At 39.8% G+C, this 23,629-nt stretch overlaps 1 protein-coding gene across 2 annotated transcripts in view; it reads left to right on the top strand.

Moving 5' to 3' along the window:
- The first annotated feature begins 16,377 nt into the window (after positions 1–16,377).
- BMP2K (BMP2 inducible kinase) overlaps positions 16,378–23,629 on the top strand; it is a 117,012-nt gene continuing 109,760 nt past the window's right edge. For both annotated transcript variants that reach the window (XM_065914686.1, XM_065914685.1), the window contains exon 1: positions 16,378–16,661. In XM_065914686.1, the coding sequence (XP_065770758.1) occupies positions 16,502–16,661 (160 nt within the window). In that variant the 5' untranslated portion in view covers positions 16,378–16,501. The remainder of the gene's footprint in view (positions 16,662–23,629) is intronic.

Raw genomic sequence — 23,629 nt, 5'->3', positions numbered from 1 at the left:
CCAAATAAATGAGGTATTTGACATCATATTCCTTTTTATTGGATTTTTTTTTCCTCCTGAAAATTTCTAAGCCAAGATCTAATTACATAATCTCATGATGCATCTACCATATAGGACATATCAAGGCTAACACTGTTAGACTATATACTAATCAATAAAAACTAGATCTATTTCAAATCAGTAAAAGAATTCTCTGGCCTCCAGTGCATAGCACAGGCTTATTCCATAGTGGACATTTCATAAATGCTTATTGCACTGAAAATAACTCCTATGGCAAGCAATTTTTACTTTCAGCTTTTTTGGCTGGATGCAGTTATTTCTTGGCATTTTCTCATTTGAAATGTTTTGAACCAATGAGTAGTAATACTGAGTACCAATAGAATAACAATGGATTTACTTAACTTTTAAGCCATAAAAACTTGCCCACTTAGGCAGCAAATTCAGTCATTCAGCCTACTGAGTATTTGCTTGCTTTAGTGCCAAAATTTCAGCTTCTATTGATGTATCCATCAGGAGTGTTCCTCTGAAACTGTTCTAAAACTATTGACTCTATAATTTTTGCACTTTGACTCAACATTCCAGTTTGTAAAATCAAAGTTGTAGCTGCCTATTCCCTAGAAACAGGTAGTTTTGTGAGCTACCAACTAGATATTACTAATTACCAAGTAGCAATTACATGCAATTGCTCTTACTTTCAATGCCAATGATTCAACGTGCAAATGTGTTGGAATAAGTTGTATATTGCAGGCAATAAAGGACTACATTAACAAAAAAATTAGTCCCTCAGCTGTATCCGACTCTTTGAAACCCCATGGACTATAGCCTACCAGACTCCTCTGTTCATGGAACTCTCCAGGAAAGAATACTGGAGTGAGTAGCCATTCCCTTCTCCAGGGGATCTGATGTATTTTAAATATATATTCAAATCTAAGACTATCCCAGTAGCATGTATTCTCACTCATTCTCAATGACACTTGAGTTGCTTTTGCTGAATGAAAGGTGGAATTATAGCCAGGTACCAGGAATGACTTATGGCACACAAGAAGTCTCACTCGTCACTGGTTCACTTATGGGAGTGTGTCACACATATGAATGTCATTAGTCACATGCACCACAGTGGAGAAAAAGGTTGCAAATTTCTGTTCTATAGCCATAGTCTTTTATGGAGAATTATAAGTACCTTTGGGCAACTTGGAGAAAGAAATGGCAACCCACTCCAGTACTCTTGCCTGGAGAATTCCATGGACAAAGGAGTTGGGCTGACTGCAGTCCGTAGATTGCAAAGAGTCAGACACGACTAGTGATTAACTAGTAACTAGTTGGAAAACTTCGGAGAAGGCAATGGCACCCCACTCCAGTACTCTTGCCTGGAAAATCCCATGGATGGAGGAGCCTGGTAGGTTATGGTCCATGGGGTTGCTAAGAGTTGGACACGACTGAGCGACTTCACTTTCACTTTTCACTTTCACACACTGGAGAAGGAAGTGGCAACCCACTCCAGTGTTCTTGCCTGGAAAATCCCAGGGATGGGGGAGCCTGGTGGGCTGCCGTCTATGGGGTCACACAGAGTCGGACACAACTGAAGCGACTTAGCAGCAGCAGCAGCAGCAGTTGGAAAACTTACATTTAAACATGTTACAGTGTGATTATTCACCATTATAAATAAGACAAGAGTTTCCCTGCTGAAACTATTTAATAATGCACCTAACTAACCTATATTCCTTAGTCCCCTTTTCTGCCTTTTTCTCCATAGCAATGATCTCTATCCAACATGCTATATATTTCAGTTACCTGTTTCCATTTTCCTTCTAGAATATAAATGCACCATGAAGACAGGAATTTTTTGTCTTGTTTTCTACTGTTTCCCCCACCTCTAGAATAGTGCCCAAAATATAATAGACACTCAGTAAACATTTGTTGAATGAATGAATAATATGGAAAGTTTTGCTCTTATGAAGACACTGCAGTGGTTTTTATTTCTATTTAGACTCTTGCTTTTATTGAAACAAATTTGGATGATGAATGAAGTAAAAACAGCCAACAATCTAAAACACATTAGTCCAAAAGTAAAAACAGAGCAGTGATAGAAGACAAACCATTGAACATGGTGGTTCTTTTCTCTGCCTGACAAATTAGAGAAAGATTCAATATTTTTCAAAGACTTGCATAATATATAAATTCCAAGAGCTTTGGAAGATAGGAGCACTTCTCAAATCAACATCTTTTAAAGGAAAACTAATCAATTGTCAGATTAGACAGTTATATTAGCAAACAAGAGAATAGTAATTCTACTAAGTAATAAAACATTCACCTGAACTATAGCATTAAGAATGAAAGGATGACACTAAGATGAATTCATTTTTATTGATCAGCTAGAAGCTAAAAGAAAGTCCCATTTTATTTCACAAAAAATCCTAAATTTAAATAATTCTAGCGCTGAACATGAATTGACTCATACAATTGTTTATTTTTAGTTAAACTTGTATAAGTGTGAATTTACAGGCAGTGGTAAGAAATAATACTGAGAAATCCCATATATCTTTTGGTAACACCTTACAAAACTATAGTAGGATATCACTGACATTGATCCAGTCAGTTCATACAATATTTCCATCACCACAAGGAACCCTCAGTAGCACATCTACCTCCATCCTACTCTCAACTCTCCTCTACTCCTGGGAACCACTAGCACCTTCTACATTTCTATAATTTTGCTATTTCAATAATGTTACATAAACACACACATACTGATGCATACACACACTTAATTTTGTTCTGCTGTGCCATGCAGCTTGTGGGATCTCTTCCCTGATCAGAGCTTAAACCCAGGTCCCAGCAGTGAAAGCCTGAAGTGCTGACCACTGGGCTACAAAGGAACTCACAATAATGTTACATAAATAGAATAATTTGTTCTAAGGTTACAGTTTGCAATTTTGGGGATCAGCTTTTTTCACTCAGCATAATTCTTTGGAGATTCATATAGGTTGTTAAATGTATCAAGAATACCTTACTTTTTTATTAAATAGTACTCCTTGCTATGGATGTATCATAATTTGTTTAACCTTACACATGTTAAGTGAAAGTCACTCAGTCCTATCAGACTCTATGCGACCCAGTATTCTGGTATTCTCCTGGAGTGGATAGCCTTTCCTTTCTCCAGGGGATCTTCCCAAGCCAGGGATCAAACCCAGGTCTCCCATGTTGCAGACGGATTCTTTACCAGCTGAGCCAGAAGGGAAGCCCAAGAATACTGGAGTGGGTAGCCTATCTCTTCGCCAGGGGAATTTTCCCGATCCAGGAATCGAACCAGGGTCTCCTGCATTGCAGGTGGATTCTTTACAAACTGAACTATCAGGGAAGCCCTGACAGCTTCACATGTTAAAGGACATCTTTAACATCTGGCTGTTTCCAGTTTCAGATAATATGAATAAAGCTGCTATAAATATTCATGTACAGGTTTTCATGTGAAGTCCAGTTCTCTGGGATAGTTGCTCAGAAACACAAATGTTGGGTTGTATAGTAGTTGCATGTTTAGTTTTTAAAGAAACTGCCAAACTGGTTTTCAGAGTGGCTGTACCATTTTACATTCCCACCAGCAATGTATTGAGTAATTTACTTTATCTGCATTCTTGCCAGCATTTGGTGTTGTCACTATTTTTTAATTTTAGTCATTCCAGTAGGTAGGTATTTACCTACATTGTGGTTTAAATGTACACTTCCCTGATGGCTTATAAAATTATGTATCTTTTCATGTGTGTGCATTTTCATATCTTTTTCATGAAATGTCTGTTCGTATCTTTTGTTCATTTTTCAATCAGACTATTTTGTTTTTCACTATATTGAATTTGGAAAGTTCTTTATATATTCTAGATACTAGTTCTTTATCACATATGTGGTTTACAAATATTTTCTTCCAGTCTGGAGCTCATCTTTAACAGGGTTTTCCCCAAGCAAAAGTTTTTTAATCTTGACAAAGTCCAACTCATCAGTTTTTCATTAATTCATCATGCTTTTGGTATCAAATCTAAGAACACATTCCACAGTCCTACATACCAAATATTTTATCCTACATTTTTTTTAAGCTTTATAGTTTCAAGCTTTCTATTTGGACTCCAAGATCCATTTTGAGTTAACTGTTGTGTATTATGTGAGACTTACCTCCCTGTGTGTTCTTTTGTTGTCCCTTATTTACAGTACACATATCTTAAATATTTCCTATGTAGAACCACAACAGACAGTATTATAATTTTTGGCTTCCACCATCAATCTTAATTTAGAACCAAGAGGAGAAAGAAAACTTACTGTATATTTTTGCTTATCGTGTTCTTCTGATGGTCTAAGTTTTCTTTTTTTATCATTCCCTTCCTGTTTAGAGAACTTCCTTCATCATTCTATTAGGTTTGTTGATGATAAACTCTTTTAGTTTTCCTTTATCTGAGAATTTCTTGTTTTTTCCTTAATTCCTGAAGGATATTAAAGCACTCTGGGTTGACAGTTCTTCTCTTTTAGCACTTTAAATATGATATACTGCTCTTCCAGCTTCTATGATTTCTGATGACATATTTGCTACCATTTGAAGTGTTTTCCCTCTACAGTAAAATGTTATTTTCTCTGTTTGCTTTCAAAAGTTTTTATTACTAGAAGTGTAATTTTTCTGTGTGGTGGTGTAGGTTTCTTTGGGCTTAGTTTGTTTGGGGTTTGCTGAGCTTCCTGAATCTACAGGTTTTTGCCTCTTCCAAATTTGGCAAGTTTTCAGTAATTATTTCTTCAAGTCCTTTTTCAGTCTCACTGTGTTTCTCTTCTCCTTCTGGGCCTCTAATGACACAATGTTATTTTTTGTTTTGGTCTCACTGGTCCCTGAGACTCCGATCATTTTTTTTTAAAATTTGTTTTTCCCTTGCTGTTCAGATTGACTAACTTCTACTGCTCTATCTTCCAGCTCATTAATTCTCTCCTCTCTGCCCTTATTTCTGCTGTTGAGTCCATCTACTGTGTTTTCTATTTTGGTTATCGTATTTTCCCACAATTTTCTAAAATTACAAATTGGTTCTTCGTTATCTTCTGTTTAATTTCTGAGACTGTCTATATCCTTCCATTTGTTTCAAGAGTGTTTTTATAGGCTCATTGAAGCTTTTAATTATGACTGTTTTTTAAAGTCTCTGTTAGATAATTTTAATATCATTGTCACCTTACTCTTGGCATTTGTTGTCTCATTTTTTAAATACGAGTTTGAGATTCACTCAGTCAACTTAATTTCATTCATTATGGAACCTCTGAAAGAATAGTATCAGTTTGAGTTCTTCCCACTCCTTGGTGTGATAAGTCATTTTTAAAAAGTGAAACTTGAATATTTTTGCATTCTGGAGCTTATTTAAACCTGTGCTCAATAATGGCCATATGTTTCTAGTGGCTATCATATTGGACAGTCAGATACAGAACATCTGAACATCTCAGAAATCTACTGGAAAAGGGTGAAACAGACGCTGAGCAAAATGGCTGATGATACCACTAAATATTGATTCAAATGCAGGGGAAAGAAGAAAAATGTGAGGAAGATAAATAAATGAACCTATGAGTAACTTCCCTGGAGGCTCAGAGGTAAAGAATCTGCCCACAATGTGGGAGACCTGGGTTCGATCCCTGGGTCGGGAAGATCCCCTGGAGAAGGAAATGGCAACCCACTCCAGTGTTCTTGCCCAGACATTTCCATGGACAGAGAGGCCTGGTGGGATACCACAGTTCATGGGGTCACAAAGAGTCGGACACGACTGAACGACGAACACTATGAATTACAGGGATGGAAAAATGTAGATTTATTCACAAGGAAAACCTGCAAAATAAATACCAACTTATTATATCTGCAGAATAGATACCAACCAACCTATCATACCGTGGACTGAATTTTTAGCGACTCTAGTTGCATGGGTCTGTCCCTAAAAGAGAAAAAGAATCTCTTTTTCTATGAGCTGATGCAATTTGGAATAGTAAAGCTAATTGTGGCAGCTGAGATCAGTGTGTATTGACCCTGACATTGCATGTTATGTTACATTGAGATATATCTGACTTTAGCACATGTTGGACATATTCATTCAACATCATTTTATTTGACAGAGGGGTTGCATCTACTTCATAGGATTGGTTTTTTTTTTAAAGATCATGTGACTTCCTTTTAATTTTATTTATTTCTGGCTGTGCTGTGTCTTCGTTGCTGCGAGGACTGCTCTCTAGTGTGGTGCAGAGGCTTCTCATTGCAGTGGCTTCTCGTCGCAGAGCATACGCTGTAGGGCGTGTGGGCGTCAGCAGCTGCCGCACATGGGCTCATGCGGTTCCTGGGCCCCAGAGCGCAGGCTCAGTAGTTGTGGCCAGTGGGCTTACTTGCTCTGCGACATGTGGGATCTTCCTGAATTAGGGACCAAACCCATATCTCCTGCTTTGGCAGGCAGACTGTTTACCACCGAGCCACCAGGGAAGCCCTAGGACTCAACTTTATAAAACAATAAGCTGAAATGATATAGAGATGACTTTGGCAAGAGAGTACAATTTCAGGGCAGTAAAGCCCAAATAAAGATAAAATATATACAAATAAATGTATAATGGCTAAAGATCATAAAGATTTTAGAACTAGAGCTTCTTGCTGCATGATTTATTCCACAAGTATTTATCAACTCATGTTATTACAGTTTAACCACCAATTTCTCAGGTGAGAACTGAACTACAGAGAAACTGGCTTCATTACTTACTGGGAAAACAAAGAAAAAAAATAAAAAACTTAGGCCATTGCACTCTACATCTAGTTTCTTTTTGATTTACATCATGTGGCTATTAAATGTCTTTCATAGTCATGTCAGCCACATAACTTTGGAAAAAAAGAAAACCTTGGACTTTCTGCCTCCACGATTAACTTATATTTTCCCCTCTCATTCATTCATTCCACATTTATTTACCAAGTGCCTACAATGAGCCAGGCACTAAAGTACATCAGTGAACAAAACAAAGATCTGTGTCTGAACACTTATAATCTAGTGATGGTAAAAAAAAACAACTATATATATACATAATAAATTAGGAGATGAATACTACGAAAAAGAGAAAAAGTAGTACAGGTTAAAGGGGAATGAGACAGGAGGCAAGTCATTCTTACAGGATCTATTATAACCATCTGATGAAGTCTCAACTCTTCTCCAACATCCATTTCAAATGCCACCTCCTCTATGAAGCCCTCCTTAATACCTTGGCTAAAATTTATCATTTCTGCTATGTTCCTTTAACTCTATCTCTATTTCAGCACTTAGCATTCTGCCTTGTGTAAGATATAAAAGTATCTTTCTTTTCATTAGGCTGTAATTCCTGAATAAAGAGAATGTGCCTTATTAATCACATCATCTCTTCAAAGAATCATATGTGGTGGTAGGCATAATAAGCATTTGCTTAATAGTGAAGCCTAAATTAAATGAATTGACAAAGACGCAGATTGTTTATAAAAGGTAATCCTGATATTAGAATTCAGAAATATAAATTCAGCATGCAGATATTGGGTGCCAATTTTCTGTCATGCTAATTTTATTCCCTTCTGCCCATACCTATGTGGTTAGAGAGAAGGTTTTCAGTTTTGTTGGAGAAAGCCTTTATTTTCTACTCTTGCTGGATTTCTAATAAAACAAATACCACATATTAACAGACTTAACAAATCAAACAAAATAGTGGCATCGTGAAAACCTTAAATTTGTCTTCAGAACTGTCATGCATTATTCACAATCCATAAATTAACTGTTATACATTAGAATTTAGGCAACTTAACCAACACTATAGCCCTTATATAATATCACACACTTCTCTGAGAAAATAAGATTTATGTAAAATTGTCAATCTTCATTTGTTTTTTTGCCAGTCAATTAAAAACACAGAAATAATCAAGCTATATTCTCCGTTTCTTTCATGAAATATACTGTTTTACATGTTCAAGAACCAGTAGGGCTTGTTGGTTAAGAAATGTATTTCTTACAACATAATAACATACCATCTTGAATGTGCTGTTATAAACAATATTTACTACATTCATAAGTATTGAATAAAGCATAGAAAGCTAAGAATTTGATTTTGATTACATTCTGTAGGTATTCTAATCAGTAGGTATGAATAAAAGACATCCCCTAAACATTCATATGACTAAAAGTACATATAGTTTTTGCATTTTAATTCTTTTTAAAAATCAGTTTTAGATTTAGTTAGTACATAAATGTAAGGTGTTTGTAAAATCTCAGTAATTCAGATATATTGAATTGGTTGAATTAGTGTCACTTTTTTGAATAGAGATGTGACGACATGAAATATTAATGAATGTTCTACTGGAATTGCTAATGATGGATTCTTCTGATGAAGAACTTAAAACAAATCTCTTTTAAATAAGGGAATGTGCTTATATTTTTGAAATTTTTATTAAACTGAAACATTGATGTTTCTCTTAGAGGTCGTTATTTTTATCTAAGATGCACATATAGTGTACATTTCAGTTAAATTTTACCCTGATGTGCAGGCCATTACTATAGAGGATAATAATTAGAATTTTCATTATTAGAGAAACAGGGACTGATAACTCATTATGACTATCATAGGAAAGCTGATGGGTGGTAAGTGAGGAAGTTAACAACGGTGAGTCAAAGAGAAAATTTGCAGGTCAGAACAGAAGAAATGTTTAAAAAAAACCATAAGTGATGAGCATGAACACAAGAAAACATGCCTATGCCCACTAGATTCAATGTCTGTTGGGCTTAAAGTTTGGATCTTCAGTCTTAACTCTGTTTTCCTGTGTGAGTACTACAAGGTTGCGAGCATGTGTATGTATGTGAAGTGAAGTCGCTCAGTCGTGTTCGACTCTTTGCGACCCTATGGACTGTAGCCCACCAGGCTCCTCAGTCCATGGAATCTTCCAGGCAAGAGTGCTGGAGTGGGTTAAAAGCTTCTATTTAATTAATTTTTTACACAAGGACAGCCAAGTTGCTAAAGTAACTCTTTATCTTTGAGGCTGTGTGTAACTGCTATCAAAACAACTGATAAATTAAAAAAAAAAATTGTTATGTAAAATTATTTGTTATTTTTTAAGGTTTTGATAATTATTTTTTGTCATATCGACATAAAAAAGTTCCAAGTTTAAATGGGCCAAATTTATAGTTGGTTAACCCTCTTTGGTACAAAATATGAGCATTAATATCTCTTATGATAACTATTTTGCTTAAAATGTACTGTTAGGCATATTTCAAAGACCAAGTGTATTTACATATGTATGCAAAATTTGAGTTTAACATTTGTCAATACCACATGAACATTTTAGCAAAAAGCTGCTTAAATACACACACATATGTCAAATTTATAAGTTTAGATTTATAAAAATGTACTAGTTTATGAAAAGGATGTAACATGGGGACTTAGAAAAAAAATTTCATTTGGATAAAAATAACAAGAATTTTAATAAAATGTTAACAATGTATAAATTTATTTTAGTTATATTTTTTCCACTTTTGAGTTAAAGTTTTTACTCAGCAGTGCTATTTCTTCTTGCATCTTGTAGATGTTCTGACTTGCTACTAGTTTATCAGCAAACATGAGCTGGGTGTTGTCATGGTAAATGGAAAAAATGTTTTTAATCAGTCCCTATAAGTAGGCTCAGTGCTGTCAGCTGATAAGACAGAGAACAGAAACAAGGTGTCTGTTGAAGTATGAAAAATTAAAAGGTTAAAAAACTACACTTATCCTTATCCTTTAAGAATGATTTTCTTGAATATTTTATTCAGAGCAAAAGGCAAATTATATAATTGGATAAGGTCAACAAAAAGCAATTTATAAACATAACTTAAGAAGTGGGTACATAAAAATTTTCCATGTTATCTTGAAATATGCACTAAGGGTGTTTGATATTCTCCATGATGAAAATAAATGATAAAAAAATAGCTTTTATATAATATCTATAATAGGAAAACTTTATTTCACTTTTAAACCAAAATACAGTCAAATTTATCTTTGTTTACCCATACACTGATAAATTGCAACTCTTCCCTCATAGCATCTGTCTTTTATTCCTTTTTGTGAATCCAAAATGTAATTTAAAAAACACATTTCAAAATATCAATCCAAAGTGGCATTTATTTTCCAGGCGCTTTGTTTAATTCAGTAAGTATTTTTTTATTCTTTAAAAAATTAAACAAATTACTTATTAGTTTTGGCCGTGCTGGATCTTTGATGCTTTGCGTGGACTTTCCTCCTATTATGGTGAGCAGGGGCTATTCTTCATTGTGATGGACTTGCTTTTCATTGCAGTGGCTTCTCTAATTATGGAGCTCTGGGTCTAGCCACATGGGCTTCAGTAGTTGTGGCCCACTGGCTTAGTTGCTCTGTGGCATGTGGAATCTTCCCAAACTAGGGATCAAAACCATGTCCCCTACATTTGCAGTTGGATTTTTATCCACTGCGCCACCAGGGAAGTCCTCAGTAAGTATTTAACACCTATAATGTGCCTGGTATTGGGTTATTTATACAAGGGAAACAAACATAAAAACAGCTTTTTATTTGCCAGTAAGATTTATATACACTCTGCAATTAAAGGACACAGTATGTTAGGCTTTGCTTGAGGAACTGATCCTGCAGCCATGCACCTCAACCAAAAAAATATCCCCCACAACCAGTATTCTTCCTATTTTAAAGATGAGTAAGACTCAGGTGTAGAACAGCTAAGATGCTTGGGATTTCAGACAGACCTGACTTTTGAGCCTGGCCTCAACCCCCTAACTCTACCACTTACTAGATTTTTGGCTAAGTTATTCACTGATTTATTCAAAACTCACTATATCTCAAGCATGTTACTTGGATCTGGGTTTTAAGGAAACAGTGTGACACAGTGCCTTTCGATAAACCTCTTGAACTGCAGCAGAGGGTAACAGGCATGGAATGAAGTCCTTATAATTAAGGGATCAGTGTGGTTCTAGATGTCTGTGAAGAGTTGTGTGGGGGACAAATGAGTCCCTTCTACCTGGGAATGGCAGATGGTAGAGGTCAGGCAAGCTTTCACAGGGACATGGCCCTCGAGTTCCATACAGACATCCTCTGAATCAGGTGACTGTGAGAAGAAATAAGACATTCTATCTTGTGTGAGCCTTGAGGCCTAAAACAGCTTGGGAAGAAATGAAAATGGTTCAGGGTGGCTGAAGTGATAGAGCTGTAAGTCAGGCAAAGTAATACTTACTTCCCTTGTGAAAGGACTGAATATATACAGCGTTTAGCACAATGCCAGAGACATACTAGATGCTCAATAAATGTTCCTGTTCCTTCTTTAGTTTTTCCATTTATTATATCGCCTTCCAGCTTGAAATTCCATGACTTACCACATTGTATGTGTTATTGTATGTTGGTTCATACACTATTTAGCATATTGTATAAATAAAGTCTCTATCACAGATAATAGAAATGTGGGTAAAATAAGAAGTGAATTTTGATATCGGATTGATGCAAAAGCTGACTTTAGCTTCAACCCTTTCTTTCTCTGTGTTCCTCTATAGTAACTTAAAGAGTGTTGCTTGAGTAAATCTGAATATTGTGCAAATGCAGAGATTCAGCATCAGTTCAATACATGGGGACAGGATTCAGTATCTGTCCATAGGAATTGCCCACCTGCTTCCAAACCCAGAAGAACAGTTTTTCTGTTTCCAGAAGGTTTGACGATCATAACATCAACCATACTGTCAGGAGGAGATTTGAAGGCAACATCTCATCATTGCACAATCTTAGAGACCATGATTTTTGTCCAGAACTTACAGTCAACTCTACCTCAATAAACAATCTTTCCTCTCTGCCTCTATTATGGCTGTGTACATGTCTACCCCACCCTCCAAGAGCATAAACTCTGAAATCTTGACTTTATTCAACTTTGCATCATCTAGTTACTCCCCCAATACACAGTGCTTTACCCACTGGAGATGTTCAGCAGACACTTGTTAACTTTTCAGTATACCTAGTTAATCAGAAATTGTCACTTACCATAGCAGGGTTCCCTGAACCTAAGTAGCACACTCTTGTTAAGTGAGTGATGTGGCCCGAGGGCATAGGAGGCTATCTTATCACCTTAGACTGTAGCAATCATATTGTTTATTGTGTGTTTTCAAGGAGTCTCCATGGTGTGGGGATAAAGAGCATGAGCTATAAAGCCATACGACCTGGTTTTGAAACCTGTTGGTAGTCACAAGACAGACTTTGAATGTGTTAACAGATCTCTCTGTGAATTAGTATTCTCTTTGGCAAAGTAGTAGTAATTTGAAGTGTTATTTCATAGTGTTATGAGGAATTACTGAGTTAATATATGCACTTTTAAATAACACTGGTACATTGCAAGTGCCCAATAAGAGTTAGTTGTTATTTTATGCTCTGCTAAGTTTTATATGAATGTAACTGGGAGCAGGGTAGTAACTCGGCCATAGGAGCAAAATACAAAGGCTAACAAGGAGAGGGAGGGCAGGAACATACCCAGACATGTGACTGTAATCCATTTCGAGGACAAATGCTTCCTGGGGCAGCAAGATATTCCTGAAATGAGGTTTGAGCCTGAGGTGCTGTCTATCTGGAGGACTGCTCCCCCACCCCCTCCCCAATTCAATGGGGTCAGGGATCAAAGTACCTCTCTTGGTTGTAAAGTTGTCTACTTCTTGCAGTCTTTTTAAAAAGCATGGTAAAAGTTATAGGAAAAATCCTATCACAGAAAAATAATTTATGTCACATGAGTCATTTCTCTTATTAAGGATATTCTTGAGCATCTTGGTATTTTAAGCTATGAGAGTGATCTTTCTTACATGCATATATACATATTTTACAGGTATGTTAATGACGTTGAATAGTCTTAACAGAGGATTTAAATATTACTGATACTTTAATAAAAGAATTGCTTTTTAAATGGATATACCCATGTGCATGTGCACATGCACCCAGTCATGTCGACTCTTTGGACCCTATGGACTGTACCCCACCAGGCTCCTCTGTCCATGGGATTTTCCAGGCAAGAATACTGGAGTGGGGTGCTATTTTCTTCTCCAATATATATATGCATATGTTCTTTTAATGGACTTTAGGACTACCTCTTTTGGAAAGCAAAGATACAGGCATAGGTATAAAGTAATTGTTAGGCAGGGAGGATAATTTTTCCTGCTAGTAAAACATAATGAGGCTAATAATGATTGAAGACACATCATCAAAGGAAAACACTGACTCGGGAGGAAAAATGATCAATCAGGCTTTGGAAGAAATGACTTATAAAAGTAATTAAGTCACTGGTATGAATAAGCCTTTTGGGATGAGCATACTTTGTTCACGCCAGTCTTTCTTCACATATGTCTTTGAGAGCCACCTTAGTGCAAAAAAGAGGAGAATCAAAGTAACAAGAAGCATCATAACTTTCCAGTAGAAGACCAAAATATAACAATAATCTCCCCCATCCCCATCCATTGTCAAATTCCTTCCCATTTGAGGATCTCAGGATGCTTCATTTGGCTACAATGATTTGTTGCCTTTATAGGTATATTGTGACATGAAACCTTGCAAGCTGAAACAACCTGCTTTTTAAAAAAGTCTTTGTTATGTGGCTAGTTTCCAACTATTTTCATTGCAGTACAACTACAGACATTTGAAAGATTGACATACATATCAGAGAAACCGGAAATGTAATTTTTTACTTTTATTAAACTATACCTGTGTTAAGACACCTCAATGACAGTGGGTTAGCATGGTCAGAATGTATGTTATCCAGTTTTTTTTTTTTCCTAGAGATTTTCAACAGGAAGCCCAAGTGAAAGGAGTGCAAAACTAAGACTAGAATTCTCACTATAGTTTTTCCACTGATGAGTATCTCATTTTCTGCCTACACATTGGTTTAAGGACACTCAATTTTAACTTACAGAGTTGCCAGAAGGATACAAACTGACAGTTAATATCAACATCTTTTGGTAGTGTTTGTAAATGTTGGCATTCTTATTAGTAACATAATGTCTTTAAATTCTTATTTGTCACAGAATATTGTGGAGTAAACAGAGAAGATCAAACAATATTCCTATTTTTTATTATGTGCTTGGTGAAAAGTTAAAGAATACATTGCTTAGTGTTACCCATAATTTTTGAGACGGGGCCTATATCTTTCATTATCAACTTCCATGTCAGAAGTCACGTTACTTGGGTAGACAGAAGTGATTTCTTTTTTTTTAAACCACAGCAATTGTGGTAAATTGGCTCCCACACTGATCACAGGAGACTTCACTTACTCTTGTGTGGTCATCAGGTGAAGCTGTATTAGGCCCAAACTTTGCATGTTAGGTTGACTGCATTTTGCCATTGTACAAAATGACTAAATCTCTGTTACTCGACTTGAAAAACTATAATTCGAATACGGTAGGAATGAGACTCCACAGTGAATCCCCAGTTAGGAGAATGATCTGCTTATTTCTAAATGGAAATCCCCCATTGTCACACCACATATAAATCTGCATATAAATCTGACTTCCATACAGCTGGAATGTGCTTCAAAGGTCACATCTCTAGATGAAGAATCTTAGTGGGTTATGCAGTAAAAATGCCCCAAATCCAGATCACTGTGTTGGCAGAAATAGCTTCTCTCGAAATAGCAGACGAGAAGAAAAAAAAAAAGGAAGATTTTAAGCCCAAAAACTTTTGCCTAAGTACATTTCCTAACGTTTTTGCCTGTATCTCATTAAAAAGCTGGATTAAGAAATGGGGGGCGGGGCGTGGTGGGGATAGAACCACAATACCTACTTTCACAGAAGGTGTACATTGGAGTCCTGCAGGCACAATTTATTTGGCCTACATTTAAAACTTGGGAAATGCCGTATTAGGGGGAAAAAAAATCTAGATGTCTGCCTTACAAGTGGAACGTTTGGCCACAGTGGGCCTGTATTCATATAGGGCGGTCGGTGGTGGCGGGGGTGGGGATGGACGCGAAGCAGGCTTGGTTTGAGAATGAGCTCTGATTTCCCACTCCTTACCATTCTGAACGTCTTACACCAACGTTCACTTTGCCTGCCTCACGCCGCAGGCACTGAGATTCCTGCAGTTTATGAAATGGATGCAACGGGTCTTTTTTTTAAATGGGCACATCTCTTTGTTAAGAGGCGGGGGGCGGCGGCAATGACTGGTTTTGCTTGCAAACAGTCCTAACTCTGCCGTTTTTCAACGATCTGAGCCTAACCTACTTTTCCCGAACGGCCCGAGGTATGAAACTTAGGTATCAAAGGATGGCCCTTGCAGCCGCAGCTCTGTCACAAGCCAGCCATGTGACCTTGGGCAAGTCCGTTAAACTCTCTTGCCCAAAGGTGATGAAAGGTCTTGAAACGGACTGATTACCTCTTCTGAATACTTCGCAGGGTTGTTGCAGAGCACACACGAGATTCTGAAAGTACTCCTAAGTCATTTATAAACCGCAAAACGCTCTCAGCACAAGCGGCTGTTACCCAGAGTGCGACACCACGGCTTTAGAAGTTATGTTACTGAGATCCGCTCTACTTCTGTGCTGCTCCCACCTCCCACGCTCGGGGTGGGCGAGCGGAAGAGGGTTCTCAGGGGAGAATTTCTGGAAAAACGACTTAGAAATGCAGGGAGAAAAGTCCCTTCGCAGGGGTGAAGTTGTTGGCGGCATTTTTAAGCCCCCGAGTGACATACCAACCTCCAGCGGCGATGGTAGACCTCGCCGCACAGCCAGAGCCAAAAGCGGTCCCCTGACCACCTCCCTGCTCGAAGCGGGGACCCCAGGAATCAGGCCTGAATCCTCCCGGCCGGGACCCCAGACCCGGGATTCCGGACCTCGCCCTCGTCCCCAACCCCCACTATCGCCTCCCCCGTCCTCCCCCCTCCACGTGACAAGAGCCGGAACCGTCACTTCCGGCGGCGCAGGCAACGCGCCTGCGCGGGGCGCCTTGCCTCAGTGAGCGGTTGGCAGGGGCGCCGCGCCGCCAACGGCCGCGAGTGGCGGGCGGCGCAGGTTCGGCCGGGGCGGCGGCGGTGCGGTCCAGCGGGGGTGAGGCCTGAGTGGTCCAGCCCACTCCTCGGAGGGACCGGCCGCCCCGCCCCCTTGGCCCTCTCCCCCGCTGGCGCCCTCCTCCGGGGTTCGCGCTCCGGGCGCCTAGCGCGGCGGCGAGGGCGCCCGAGGCACTGGCGGAGGCGGCCGCGTCGCTCCCGCACTCGGGCCCGCCCCCTCGCGCCCCGCCCCGTCCCCGCCCTCCTCGCCGCCCTCTGCGGGAGCCCGGCAGCTGCAGCGGAGCCGCGGAGCGGGCGGCGGGGCCGGGGCAGTGCGCTCGGGGCGCGCGGAATGTGAGGCTCGGCGGGCCGCAGCGCGCACGGACGCTCGGACAGGCGAGGGGCGGTGACCCCTCGCGGACGCCCCGGCCGCGCGCGCCGGGCCGGGCACTCGCCCTCTCGCTCGCCCTTACGCGCGCCCCGCGCCCTCCAGCGCGCCGGCGGGACCATGAAGAAGTTCTCTCGAATGCCCAAGTCGGAGGGCGGCGGCGGCGGCGGAGCGGCGGGTGGCGGGGCCGGCGGGGCCGGGGCCGGTAGCTCGTCCGTGGGGGTCCGGGTGTTCGCGGTCGGCCGCTACCAGGTCACCCTGGAGGAGTCGCTGGCCGAAGGTACGGGCGCCCGGGGAGGCTCGGGCAGGCAGGTGAGGGAGGGCTGGGGTGTGGCGGTAGCTTCTCCCGTTCTCTCCCGCTTCTTTCCGCGCCCTCGCGGCTCACTCTTTCCTGCTTTCTCGGCCAGGCCGGCGGGGGCTCGCGCCTAAGTCGGCTTTTCTCGCCGCCGGCAGCTCTGACCCGTGCACGGTACTTTCAGTACGAGTTGTCATTTTCACTCCCTCTTGAGGCTGGGAGATAAATAGGAAACATCTTAGTGAGGGCTGCGGTGTCATGATTGAACCAGTGACTCATTAGAGGTTCAGATCGAGCAGGAGTGGGGCTCCCCGCTCCGGCGGCTGTCCTGCACTAGCCTCTCCACCCGCGCCGCAGGGCTCAGGACCCCGCAGCCCCGGGTGTTCGCCTGGGTTTGCTCCTGCTCAGTCATCAGTTGAAAAACAAATTTATTTCTGTGTGTGCGCGTGCTGGAGGTGATGCTTTGCCCCAGATTTCAGTCAGTGGGTTGCCATTGGGGGAGCAGGTAAACTTGAAGCCCTCTTTGTTGTTTAGAATCTTCTCTCTGAGACCGGTTGCTGGTCATGTCCTTGCAGGACGAATCTTTGATAGTACTTGAAAAGGCGGTATGAAAGCTTAACTTTCACTTGAGAAGTTTTGTTCATTATCTTTACCGGCTTATGTCAACAGTTGCAAAGCTGCTTACAGAAAAGTTTACCCTGTTAAAAAAAAAAAAAGATCCTACACTTTAGTTTTGTGTATCGTGCATAATCGGCTTGTAGGAGATATCTCTTGTTTTGTCGCGTGTTTTATTGGCTTTTGAGTTTTTAACTGCAGAATGATATTACGGAAAAAATAAATACTTCTCAGGAAATAATTTGTTGGTGTGCTTAGCCCCTCAGTTGAGTCCGACTCTTTGTGACCCCATGAACAGTAGCCCACCAGGCTCCTCTGTCCATGGGATTGTCCAGGCAAGAATACTGGAGTGGGTTGCCGTTTCTTTCTCCAAATTTGTTGGTAAATGGCCCTTTTAAGTTCCAAGATTAAGAGAGAAGAAATCAAAGACAGTAGTTTTGGTTCTGAGAGCTAGTTGTTGATGTGGTTTGGAGACAGTAGACTGAGATTCTACTTGTGCTTTTTGAAATGCTGTAAACAATAGCAAATGAGTACAAGAGGAAGAATGGAAGGTTATTGTCTATTAAATATTCTAAAGAAAGAAGATTTGAATGGTTCAGGGATGGATGCATTGTTTGGCAAGCTATTGCCCCTAGTAATGAGCCTGGCTGAACCTTAGAGAGGTGGGAGGAGGATCCTTAGCTTGTCAAATAATGAGTGTATGGTAATGGGTGTTGACAGACAGATTTACTACGCTGTGAAAGTTCCTATCGCATTATTTTACAGGAATTTCAAATGTTTGAGTTGCAGCTTGAGCTGTAGGTCTTCAGAAGACATGGCTGTTAACTCACATGCTGTACTTCTGTCTTTTGAACTGTAGTAACTAATTCGAGTGTGACTTGAGTAATATTACACTCACTTCATTTCACTAAACCCCAGATGAGTCTTTTATTTAATAGAAGGAAATCATCAACTTTTCATGAAACTAGTCTTCGGATTTGTAGCTTTTGCCACTGCTCCATGCATGTCCTATGATTACTTCTGAGCAAGCTATTTTCAACAAAAAGTAATTTTGGAAAATGCAAATAAAAAAATTTCAAAAGAGGAGTGCTCAACCACACACAAAAAAATTAAAAAAAAATTTTTTTTCAATCACTAATGTCACTGTTAATGTTCCACTGCCTTTTGCCATAATTTGTCATTTCTCTTGGAAAAATCTGCAGTCAGTCAAGTGTTAGGAGGAAGCAAGCTTTGAACAAACTCTTTTGAAAGATGGCACTACTCCCCCCACTCGCCGCCCCTCCCCGCCCCCCAACATCCCAGCTCTTGGACTTAGGCTTTGGGCCTTCTGTGGAGGGAAGGCTGAGTCCTTGGTCTTGTTCTCTTGTGTATTTCTTCTCTTTGCAGCACACACACAACTGAAATTATTTATATTCGGTTTACTCTTTGATTCTGACGATATATTGTCATTTCATATGCTTCATATCCTCTTTTCTTTCCAAATATGTCACAGTGTAGATGTTTAAGCACAAATGTGGTTTACATTCAAGAATGATCATTCCTTTAATTTACAGATGTATTTGCCCAGTTGTAAGATAATGGCAAGTGCTTACGAAAAGGCGTTAGAGTTTAGAACACCTGAACTGGGGAGAGGTTTAACCATTGAGTGGGAAAAAGGTAGAAGCAAAGATAGCAAAAAACAAGCTTAGTAAGTTTTACGTTTTTTTCTGTCAGTGTTGTTTAAATGCAGCCAGGACTCCGGATGCTGTGTCCTGAGTGTTTTGCCATGCTGCTGCTCAGAATGACTTCTGCAGTGTCTTTGAGTCCTCAGTCAAGCTGGTGGGAGGGCTACCTGTCTCCCTCCCCATGTACATATTTGATTCTCATTATTCATAGAGCTTATGTTCTATAACATTGTCATCAACAGTGATTTAGCAAATATGGAATCATTGTGCCTAGGGGAAATACAGTATTAGGGTACCACAAGTCTCTGTTCACATTTTTGCTAGTCAGTCAATATAAACCTTGTTTTATGTGTGTTTCTGTTTCAAGACACCTTGTTTAGTATATATATTGTTCACTCATTAACATTGAATTCATGGCCAACAGTACTGTAGTTCGTGCCTAAATGAAGCTTAGCGAACACACAGATTTTCTCTGTAAGGGACATCATAGCCTTCTTGCTCTAAGGAATGCTAGGTGGACAGCATTTTGGCACTAAACAACAGAATCATCAGTAAAAACCACAAAAACGAGAAAAACATGACTCGGTATAGACTTTGAAAAGGGCCCTTGCTTACAGTATGAGAGCTGAAAAAAGGCAGAGTAATACCTCGTTGATGGCGGCTGGCCTGCTCAAATTTTTCGCCACTGCGCAGTCTGCAGATGACTACGAAAGTGCCATTGTTTTGACTTTGGGATATTGTATTGATTTCAGGGGTACAAATTTGACAAGTAAGCACGTTTACAAATACGAACTCAAATAATGAAGATCAGCTGTATGTGAAGATACACGTGCACATATACATTTTATATAGTCTATTATAATTTAAAAACCTAGATTCTTAGGGGTATACTTATGTTGTGTGTTGGTGTAGTTTCCTTCTGAAATGTTATACACTTCATATCGTAATCTCTTTTTAGTTAAGAATATATGTGTTGGAAAATGCTGAGAACTTGCACCTTTTTAGTTTTTGCTAAAAGATGAAACAACTGATAGGACAGGCATTTTCATGGTTTTCCTCAGAAAACAGTTTTGTTTAGTTTCAGGAATGCAAGTTCAGTTTTAGGTTAGGCTGTAGAAATGAGCTAGAGCTCTATGTAAATTTTAGCTTGAAACAGTATCAAATTGTCAAGCACATATAAGTCAGTGTCACCTTCCAAGTTTTTAATAAAACATAGGGCCACTTTTGGATAACATGCCTTCAGTCTAGTCAGAAGAATTTAATGTTGATTGATAATGGGAAGGGTGGGTTCTCCAGTAGGGGACTTTTCGCCTTAAATGTCTTTGGTAGAAAGTGGACTTAAATGGGGAGCAGCGTAGAGGACAGGGCACCATCCATGATTTGTTGACATAATCTAACCATGAGATTATGGGGCTGGATAGGAATGATATTTTGAATATGATTGGGTGCATAGGACTTTCTGACATGGGCATGGGGAGGTGTTGTTGGGGAAATACAGTTTTAGGGTACCACATTGAATGTCAGAAATTGGAAAAAAAAATTTACTACAGATTTCTGTAAAAGTAGCTTGGTAACTCTTTCAGAGTTAACTGCTTGGAGTAAGGTGAATATGGCCTAGGTGCCAACTAATTCTCATTGTTAATTTTACAGAAATTACATCGTTTTTGTAAAATGAATGTAAAGTACTTCTGATTTTACAATATAAATCAGTAAGAAAAATGATGTATTTAAGCATGATGTTTCATGCAGGAATTATCTGTAGCTACCCAGTAACATGTAAGTTAAAGTTCCTAAGAGATAAGAGAGACAGCAGAAGGGGAGGATTTAATAAAGTTATCAGCAACTGTTCCTATTCCCTAACTATTTATGAAATGCCTTCTTTAAAAAAATGCCAAGCTGTGTACTAGGAGAACAAAACAGATATTTCTTTGGCCTTATGGAACTTATAGTCTAGTGTAGATGATAAAATCAGTCAGGTTAATGTAGTTAGCAGTTTAGATAATTGTTGTGACAAGAAAGCATAGGGTTTTATGAGCGAATAACTGATTCAGTTTATATTGGTGGATTGGGAAACCCCCTCAACCCCCCCCTTTTTTTGACGTTTTAGCAGAAATCTGAAGTTTGAGGAGGGTTAAGTAAAGGCAGAGGTGTGAAGGTGGGGATGGTGTGGAGTTTGTTATGAAGAGAGAAATTCCTCTGTAGCGAAGAGTTTCAGAAACTGAAGTAAGTCTGGAACCATCGACCGAAGTGAATGAATCATGTGAAAGAAGGACCAGGATGAAATTGGAGCAGAGACTAGGATCTAGGTCTTTGTATGACATGTTGGGCATTTAGATTTTACCTGAAAATGCGTTGGGAAGCCAGTGAAGGATTTAAATTTGGGCTGTGACATGCTCTGATTTGTGTTTTCGTAAGATCATGGTGTTTGCCCTGTGGTGTTTGAGAGGTATACAAATTAGATGATTAGTTAAGAGGGTGGCAGTGGGGATGGAGCCTAATGTTACTAATGCTTGAATGGGAGGACCTGGTGTGGATTACATGGAGATGGGTGTTGTAGGAAGTGTGAAGAATGACTTGCTCATGCACCTCTTGGATGGAGGTGCTCTGAGATTGAGATGGGAAGAGTAGAGAAGGAACAGAATTTGGGGGCTGGGGGTGGAGGTTGGAAGAATATCCAGTAATTCCGGACATGTTTAGTTGAGAAATCTGGGAGGAAATACTTGTCAAGTGGGAGGCTGAATATATGGTCTGGTACTCAGCAAAGGTGTTGGGCTTAGAGACAGGTACTTGGGATTAGTGAGCATTTATTTGACTGTTACTTTAAGCTCTGGGATAGGATGGGTGTAGGAGAGCGTGCAAAATGGGAAGGGCAAGGCTGTCATGAAGGACTCCTGTGGAACATAGAGTTTATTAGAATCATTTATTTGGAGAGCTTGGTAAACCACAGTTTGTTGAGCCTGACATCCAGAGTTTGATTTTGTATGGCTGGGCAGAGCCCGTAATTTTCATTTCTACCAACTTGCTCATCGGTGCAGATACTGCTGGTCCAGGAAGCATGCCTTGAGAACCATACTTTAAGAGTAGGCAGAGACTGAGAAGACTAAAAAGGAGCTGCGAGAGAGGCAGAGGAATACAGGAGAATCTGATGCCTTGAAACTGAGGAGTGAAGGGAGGGAGGGAACAGTTGTGTCCTTGAGAAGTCATCTTACTTGGTTACATTTTTTGGCCAGGCATTTGTGATTATAATGGGCTTCCCTGGTGGCTCAGTGGTAAAGAATCCTCCTGCCAATGCAGGAGACAAGGGTTCAATCTCTGGGTTGAGAAGATCCCCTGGAGGAGTAAATGGCAACCCACTCCGATATGCTTGCCTGGGAAATCCCATGGACAGAGGAGCCTGGCAGGCTGCGGTCCATGGTGTTGCAGAAGAGTCAGACACAACTTAGCGACTAAACAGCAAGTTCATGATTGCGCGTGCTCAGTCATTCCACCTCCCTGGTGAAACTTAGCTGTGATTGTTTTCTGGTAACGCTCTTTGCTCCAGCCACAGGGTGCTTCCCTCCTGGTTCCCGGGTTGAATCTCCTGTTTGCTTTTCACTCTGCGTCTCTAACCCTAGCTTCCTAAGTGCTGGCTCTGATCACTCCCTTCTTCCTGTGGACATTTGTAGCTGTTTGCTTTTTCTTCTCTTACCACATTTAATCTTTTGTCTTGAGATATAATTATGTAAGCACTTGGAAACAGGTGATTAATTATTGTTCCTGTCTCAACACCCCTAGCAGATAGTGAAATTCTGGAGGCCAGAAGGACTCTGCATTAATTGTTTTTTGTGTCACAAAAATTGCGTCATCAGAGGCATTCAAATACTTTTCAAAGGAAATGATTTTTGACTTTTTTTTGGGAAACCAGAATTTTTCAGTAGAATTTAGGACCTAATTTGCAAATTAAGAAGTACCAGTGGAGGACTCTTTAGTTCTTGTCCCCTCAGAGGTCTTCTGCTTAGGCCTGGCAACCCTGAATTTTCTACTTTTGGTGAAGACAAATTTGCAAAGTGGCATTTCATTTAGCTTCCTTGAAACAGCAAAGAAAGAATAACATGGATGCCCCCTTAAGTCATCTTTCTCTGTTGACATTATATTTTTCTTTATTTAGCAAAAGTGGCCGAGTTAAAAAAAAGAAAAGCATTTTTACATGCCATTGTGAAATTGTTTTATATTCTGCACTTGGTTTTGACAGTCTTTTTTTTTTTTTTGATGGAGAGTATTTTGAAGACAGGGTCTTATTTATTTATCTCTGTATCTTTAGTCCTGTGCAGTAATTTTCAGTTGTTGTTGAAATTAAACTGTAACACATAGCTGATACCTAGTATGAAAATCAATAGGTAATGTGTGATATTGACAAGATAATTTGTGATGGTACCTAACAGCGCATGCCAAATCTCTCAGTAAATATGGATTAGTTTCTGGTTCAGATTTAGTTGTAAGCTTTCAGTGAAATTTGATTCTGGCATTGTAGTAACCTGCTTTTAGATTAGGTGGTACATTTATCCTGAAGTGTCACATGTTTGTAAAAATTCCAAATCATTTTGATCAGATAATTATTATATGGCATTCAGCCACATATAATTTGTAGGTTCCTGTTAGCTATATAGAATTTTGACCTTGATAGCAGTATGTGCT

This window comes from Muntiacus reevesi, chromosome 22, assembly GCF_963930625.1.
Source record: "Muntiacus reevesi chromosome 22, mMunRee1.1, whole genome shotgun sequence".
Classification (NCBI taxonomy): Eukaryota; Metazoa; Chordata; class Mammalia; order Artiodactyla; family Cervidae; genus Muntiacus; species Muntiacus reevesi.
This window is presented reverse-complemented; position numbering and strand designations above follow the sequence as displayed.